The sequence below is a fragment of the Nanorana parkeri genome, unplaced genomic scaffold (genome assembly GCF_000935625.1).
Source record: "Nanorana parkeri isolate BGI_ZX_2015 unplaced genomic scaffold, ASM93562v1 scaffold291, whole genome shotgun sequence".
Taxonomy (NCBI): Eukaryota; Metazoa; Chordata; class Amphibia; order Anura; family Dicroglossidae; genus Nanorana; species Nanorana parkeri.
In genome coordinates, this window is record NW_017306559.1 from 224,417 (window position 1) to 232,242 (window position 7,826).

The 7,826-nt window shown below is 46.0% G+C and overlaps 1 protein-coding gene across 1 annotated transcript in view; it reads right to left on the reverse strand.

The window, feature by feature from the left end:
• KRIT1 (KRIT1, ankyrin repeat containing) overlaps nucleotides 1-6,140 on the reverse strand; it is a 29,785-nt gene extending 23,645 nt beyond the window's left edge. The window contains exons 1-3 of the mRNA XM_018557605.1: nucleotides 5,932-6,140; nucleotides 1,541-1,697; nucleotides 468-627 (exon numbers count right to left, since the gene is read on the reverse strand). Of these exons, the coding sequence (XP_018413107.1) occupies nucleotides 468-627; nucleotides 1,541-1,642 (262 nt within the window). The 5' untranslated portion in view covers nucleotides 1,643-1,697; nucleotides 5,932-6,140. The remainder of the gene's footprint in view (nucleotides 1-467; nucleotides 628-1,540; nucleotides 1,698-5,931) is intronic.
• Nucleotides 6,141-7,826: the final 1,686 nt, after the last annotated feature.

The following is a 7,826-nucleotide window of genomic DNA, read 5'->3' on the forward strand; positions in this document are numbered from 1 at the left end:
CTGGAGATCCCAGACAGAAAATCTCACCACTGGAATCCCACAAAAATTACATTTGTTGGCACATACCAGTTTCCAGTGGAATTGGCTTTTAAGCCTTTGACTGTCAATGTTGTGTCCTATACTGTAATGCCCAATCACTTCTATAAGCTTGAGAAGTGAAAACAAAAGGATTATTATTATTATTAATAAATAATATAGCCAGCTGTCAGTCACGCAGCTGGGCGGATCCAGACATAATTGTCAGGAACCGCTTCAGCGTCTCAGTATACAGAGAGCAGCAGCTCGCGGTATCTCAGTATACGCTAGTTTGTGTCCTCCCGTTACCCTAAGGAATCCACATCCTGCACAGCCAAACGCCTGGCACTGCAGGGGGAGTAGCCGAGCCCACCTCAACTCAATACTATAGCGGGCTTGTAAAGCAGCTGATCTCTGCCCATTCCCAGCTCCGCTCAGGACTCCCGGCTCACCTTTCACCCCTTGGTTGGTTGGCGAGTTTAGCTTGGTGGACTCCAGCACATATTGGAGGATCTCCTGGGATTTGTCTTTTTCCCCCTGCAACTTTGTTTCCAGTAACCTCTTCCGCCTCTTCTTTTTCTGCCCTTCCACCGGCACCTCAATCATCAATATCTGCAATCAACGGACATCAGTCAGATGTTTTCCTCTCCACATGCATCCTCTTAGGTTTTAATCAATAATCTATTATTATAACTACAGTACAGAAGAATCAGAAGAAGGTCTGAGCCCTGACCGGATGACATTTACTACAAAAGCACTGATTCTGAAAACGCTGCCATTTTATTGTTTCTATAAAATACTTTTGTTTCCCATCCTTAATGCCGCTGCTTTTATGAAATCGCTAAGCCACTTCCTGTCTTGCTCCAGCACTGGCAGCACAGAATTTTTTTTTTTAATAAATAAAATTTTTGAGCAAATAACTTTAGAAAGAAAATGGAAAAGAAAAAAAAAAAAAGGGGAAGAAGGATTAATTTACAACTCATTATACTTATCAATCGTTAGAATATCTATGGCAGGTTACCGACCCTACTGGGAAGGGACACTGGAAGGGAGTAACATTGCTCGACATGCTTCTTGATAGTGACAATGGTGGAGCATGCCTGAACAACATGTGCTTGCCCATCTGCCTGACATTCCCACCAAAAGCTCAACTGAAAGGATGACAATGCAATAGCACAATTGGTAAACCGTTGTCACCCAATCACAGGAAATACACACAAGGACGGTGATCAGATTGATTATGGCTGATGTTACAATAACATGTCACAATTTTTAGAAAATTTTCAGTGATTGGATTTAGATTACACTTTAGAGGTCCAACTTCCAAGGTTAACAAAACCTTTATAAGAGGAATTAATCATGGTGCCTGCACCTTTCCCATCCTCCTCTTTTACAGCATATTGTAAATTACTAAGTGATTGCTCTACTTCAAAGTTTGCTGTGTACATTTTTAAGCATATACAATGGTAATACTGCAACCACTTCGGGGTCCCCAAAGCCAAAATGTTTGATAAAATGTGCTTACCTCATATAGCTTAGCTCTGTATTCCCTTGAATTAAGGCTTGCGGGGTTCTTTGGTCGGATCACAGCCACATGGACGTCTTCTGTGTCACTGGAGCTGCCCATTGTGCTAGTCTTGCTGCTGCTGGACCTACAGAGTTAACCAAAGGGCTGTTCCAGCCTGGGGGGGGAAGAGAGAGAGAGACACCATGTGCTCAATTAGTCATTACATCTAGCAAACTAGTAATACAGGAAATAGAAATCCAGGTACTAACAGTTCCAGGACGGACATACTATATAACAAAAAGTATGTGGAGATCCCTGTAAATAACCGAGATCTGGTATTTGCTACGAATCCTACTGAAGTGCACTGATAATGCTACAGCATACAAAGACATTATAGACAATTGTAGACTTCCAACCTTGTTATACCAATGTGGGAAATGCCCTTTTCTGTTCCAGCATGACTGTGCACCTGTATGCAAAGCCAGCTCCATAAAGACATGGTTTGAAGAGTTTGGTATGGAGGAACTCTAGTTGCCTGACCTCAACCCTACTGAACATTTTTGGGATGAACTGGAACACCCAACTGTGGGCCGGGTCTTCTCATCCACCATCAGCACCTGACCTTACAAATGCTCCTTTGGTTGAATGGGCACAAATTCTCACAGGCACACTAAAATCTTGTTGAAAGCCTTCCCAGTAGAGGCTGTTATAGCTGCAAGGGGAGGCCAACTCCATATCAATGGCCATGGATTTGAATGGGCTAGCCAACAAATTCATATAGGCGCGATGGTCAGGGGTCCTCAAAACTTGGCCATAATATGTATTGTAAGAGATTAACAAAGGTCTGTGACTGTGGACACATTCCCTTACTTCCTGTTCCTGTTATGCCCATACAAGATACGATATGGGGAAGATGAGGGTTGAGGTTGTCACTGGGACAGGAGTTACTTTCTCAATGTACAAAACAGAAAAATTCCCCAGCCTCAACCTGCCAGCCAGCCTGCAACCAAACAAATTACCCTGTCAACAATATGCGTTAAAATCAGAGGTTTTAGTTGCAAACTTTTGGCCAAAAATATGTAGAAGCCACACTGCCGCGCCAAGGCACCTCTGCAAAGTGTGGTCCTAACTCTATGTATCCGAGTCTCCAAGTGTGAGCAATTTTAATGAAGTTGATAAATTACATGCAGGTGTACCTGCATGTAACTTTTGGCCAAAAGTTTGTGCAACTAAAACCTCTGATTTTAACGCATACTGTTGACAGGGCTACTTGTTTGGTTGCAGGCTGGCTGGCAGGTTGAGGCTGGGGAATTTTTGTGTTTTGTATTGTTGTAAGCCTTCCCAATGTGCGCCCTGCTATAAAGGCTGGTTATAGATTCATGCATGCACCATTTTTTCTACTTTCTCAATGTGTTGCCCCCACTGGACAGAATTCCAATCATTTCTTGTCCTAACAGGAAGTTAAGGGAAATCTCCTAAATTGGGGTGTACACATGGCAATAAAAAGAGCTCCAACTCTTCCTCACTCTGTCTAAAAACAAACAAAAAAAGAATGTCGGCTAGATTTTGGCTTTAGATATGGAAAAATCATGCAGTTTATGACTTCCATATCTGGATGTTGGCACTGGAGCTCTGTTTTAATTAATAGGAAATGATTGGTTTTAGCACTATGTTTTTTTTCATCACTTGGTCTCTGTGCTTCTCTATACAATGCAGGCAGATCTAGCTGGTGGGAGGGGGCTGGCTGGGATGCTGTACATTGCTTCCTCAGTACTCCTCCCAAGAGCCTTTAGCCCTGATGGAAGAGTGGGCTGGCTCTGGGTCAGAGTTATCCAAATTCCTTCATGGACCAGTGTCATTTGTGGAGGAGTAGGCAGGCTGTATTTGCATGCAGACTACCTTAGGTAATGCCCACATGTGATGCTGAGGCTCCACGATTGACAGAACTGAAATCCAATGAATGAAAGGGACGGGCAAGGCACAGTCAGGATGGAGAGGAAAAAGCTAGCTGATGCTCGATGGTCCTCCAGCCAGGAAATGAGGCGGGCTCTATCTGACTTGCTGCGGCTTCTAATGCACATTATGAGAAGCTCACAGTGTGCAGAGAAATCAGAGGAAGTCAGTTCAGTCCAGGAGAGGAGCCGGTACAACTGTGCAAGACTGAAGGGAAGGCCCGAGTTCAGCTTTAAAGTATTTTTTTCCCCCTTCAGAAATAATAATTATATCTTGTGAATAGGAAGCGTGATCCTGATTAGCCCGGGCCACGTTCCAGGTGCTCTTGCATGAAGCAGATGGAATTAGCAGAGTTCCTCAGTTTCGGCGTACTGCTCTGCGGGGACACAGCGGATCAAGACTGTTAATTGGGAAAATTCAATGAAGTCGGCACAGAGGTAAACCGGTCGCATCACCGGGGAGGGATAAAGCATGGCTCAGGTCCGATTAAATGTTCCGTGAGCACTCAGACAGTGCACCGGGGTGACTTCTAAGAACAAAACTAGCCAAGAAAGTTACCGGAACTAACAAAACATGTCAGATAAAAAACGATTTGTGAAACAGTGTGGACACCGCGGTGGAGAACTGGTCTGCTGCACACCAATGGAGCCCTCAGTCCGATTCCAACTACACATACAAACATATAGGTACATCAGTTATAAATGGTACCCCTAGGTGGCGCTGGTGAGTATTGGAATTTCCTATACTCCACAGCGCCATCTAGGGGTACTTGTGCATGCAAACGGCATCACTTTATTAAATGAACCCCATAATACAGAGGTGGGTAACTTCAGCCATCCAGCTGTGCTTTAACTACAAATCCCAACATGCTTCTGTCTCTGGCAGTCATTCCCGTCAGTGGCAGTCTTGGGACCGAAGTTGCCCACCCCTGCCATCATATCTGAATGAAATTTGCACATTATCTCGTGTTTATGTGGCCATTCTGCAGCTGCTCCTGCTTCCTCCCACATATGGGAAAGTTAAGAGGCCATTCTAACTAAAAGTGATATTTTAGCTACCTCATGTTTTGAGGTTTAAAGGCTTTAGTTTCCTGCAGAATTATCTGAGCTCTGGTTCCAATATCCTGTTGCAAGGTGTCTCCTTTCCCTTGCAGGGTCCTATGGAGCCACCCTCGTGTGTGTTAGCTAGCGGTGTGTGTCTCCACAAACACCGCAAGGCAATCCATTCCCCTGCTCCTCCTTCCTTCCTTCACTAGGCTAATACATGGACAGTTATTGGAGACAGCTCTGTCCCTTGTGATCTTGTGCTGGACAGGAAGTTCAGGAAAGCAGAACATTTAACTCCTTCACTGCTGCAGACCTGCATTGGCAGTCTCGGAGCAATGCTAAGCCCCAGCTTCACATTGCAAACAATCCATGTGTACTGGGACACCTCAAACACAAAAATCTTCGTGTTAAGCTCAGGACAAATCCCATCCACTTCGCAGCTTTCATTTTTATGGAGACCCCACATGGGGTTGCGACCCACACTTTAAGAAGCCCTGGTATAGAAGACACATTTACATTATAAAATTGGAAAAATATTCACACTATATAAACACATAAAAACATGAGCAGCTCTGAATGAGTCCCGTCAGAGATCGATGAAGTCATTTAAGGAGCTATTATTAAACATGGAAAAACAAAACAAAAATACACTCAGGACCTCGGAGAAATCATTATGTGGCAGCACATAGAATACCAACAGAGGTAAACTAACTGCTTAAAAGGAGAACTATGAGGCGAGTGCTTTTCACTCACCTCATAGTTCTAGCCGACCTGTGACACAGATAATTGTCGGGATTCGCTACAGCTGCGGCGTCTCAGTATACCGCGAGCTACAGCTCGCGGTATACTGAGCCTAGGGTGCCGGGAGGACGCTAGTTTGTGTCCCCCCGTTACCCTAAGGAGAACTATGGGGAAAAGCCCTAACCCCAGAGTTCTCCTTTAAGATCACGTTCCATTGATTACAAACCCCCACAGCTCTGCTCAGGCTATGTTCAGCACAGTAATGATGTCACATATTCACAAAGCAATATCTAGGGTGGTAAAGGCCTTTGGTGCACACAAAGTGGATTTATTTCCTTTGTGGCTACCGAGTAATATATGTAAATGAACATGCTCGTTCCCGGCATTCAGCAGAAAATGTACTTGCAGCAATGAGATCCGCCTGCGCCAACTTTGTATTTGTGTGCGGGTCGTCTCTGGGTGACTTCCTGTCACATTCCGTCCATGTACTGGGAGCTGAACTGGATTCTGCCCATGATCACATGACTGGACAAGGGGACATTAGAGTGCAAGCTCCTTTAGCTAAGCAGCCACTTCCCATGCGTCCGTCTACTCTGTAGAATTTGTCAGAGGGGAGGAAATGTAATAAAAATAAATTTGGGTTTAAAAACACACGAGGAATTTTCTTACCCGGTTCAGCTGCGCTCTTCACATGCCGCAACCACCTCTACAATTGTCCCTGACAGGTCTGACGGATGGAGCGGAGCTGGGACTGAAAGAAGAGGCGTACAATGAGCACATGAAAACTTCCTGCCACAGGAAAAAGAAGTCAGACACTCCCCTGAACGGAACGCTCCATCCCCAGATAAATCGAGGAGCCCCCAGCTGGACCGCCTGCCTTATTAACATAGGGGCCATGTGACCGTGCATGTCGCACATAGTCAACATCCTGGAGTCCCAGACAGGTCCCCCCCGAGCTGTCACACTTCCCTTAGAGGCTAAGTAACTTCGGCCCTCCACAAACTACATATCCCAGCATGCATCTGACTCTGGGAGTTATGACCGTGACTGTCAAGAGCTTTGCAAAGCCTCATGAGACTTGTAGTTCCACAACAACTTTGGCTAACCCTGCCATAGAGGGCCTCAAATACAACTTTATACAGAAATCTACATTTGTCACCTTTAAGGCTCCATTCACGCCCAAGCGTATTATCGCTCGTCGCGACAAAAAAAATCCCAAAAACGCTCGACCGCAGTAATCCCATTCAGTTCTAGGGCCCCTGTTCACACCTGGGGATTTTGTAGCAAGCAGAAATACCCGTCGAAAAAATACCACATGAGCTACTTTTGTGAAGATTTCAGCGCTTTTTCCCCCATTGACTCAATAGAGAACGCTTTGAAACACACGTGGCGATTCTTTTTGCGTGTTATGATGTGCGTTTCGGCCATGCACATGAATATGCCACAATCTGCTCACAAAAACGCGCGACCCTACGTTGCCGTACGCCGCCCTATGCTCACCCGCCATGCACATCCGTACGGGAGTCCAAACTCGTACGCTGACAGGATGGATCCTGTCTGCGTCTGTGCCGGGACACCCGCACGGACCTGCACTTAGGGTGAGTGTAGGGTGAGCGTACGGACGCATAGCCCCATAGAGAAGGACAGGGGCTGCGTACCAATCACACGCAGCACCCGTCCTTCCCGGGAGTTGCCCGATACGGCCGTGCACGCAGCACGAAGCTGTACATGCCGGCTGTTTCACGTGTGAATGAGGCCTTAGGTGTGAATGGAGCCTAAATAAACAATTGTGTGTGTGTTGCAGTTGTATACATACATTATAGTGTAAGTAAAGTCAAAACAACAAATTTGTCCTTCACTTCCTGTTCCAGAGATGTAACAGGAAGTCTTCCACAGTGAGGGGAATTCTCCTCTAAGCCCCCATTCACACCACAGCGTTGTGTCGCTGGAAAAAAATACATGAGCTTCTTTTCAGGTAGAATTGTGTGGCTTTTGGCCCCATAGACTTCATGGAAGTGCCTAGAACAGGGGTGGGCCAACGCAGGCCCTCCATCTGTGGTGAAACTACAAATCCCATGATGCATCTGTCTCTGGGAGTCATGCCTGTGGCTGTGAGAATCTTGTAATGCCTCATGGGAACTGTAGTTCACAACAGCCAGAGGGTCGGAGATTGCCCACGCCTGGCCTAGAAATTGTGTGCAACAACAAAAAAAGAACAAGTGTCCCAATTTCCACTCACTTCCTGTTCGGAGGACAACGCACTTCCCATTGGAGAGCGTAAATCTCTCCAACGGACACACAAACAGCAACAGCAACCTGACAGGTAGTCTAACCCTTCCCTCAACTCGATCGAAAACGGCACATAACACACGTGTAAGGTGACCACGTGTTACCATATGCTGCAATGCGTTGGGACAACCCACTAACACCAACGATGGGCCACTTGCTCGCTCTCTCTGCGGAAGCAGTGGTCTCTCTGCAAAGGTCTACCACCCCCTCTGTGTAATTAGAGCTGGAGCTCTCCAATCAGTGGGTAACATGAGTTTTGCGGAGTATGACTCAGC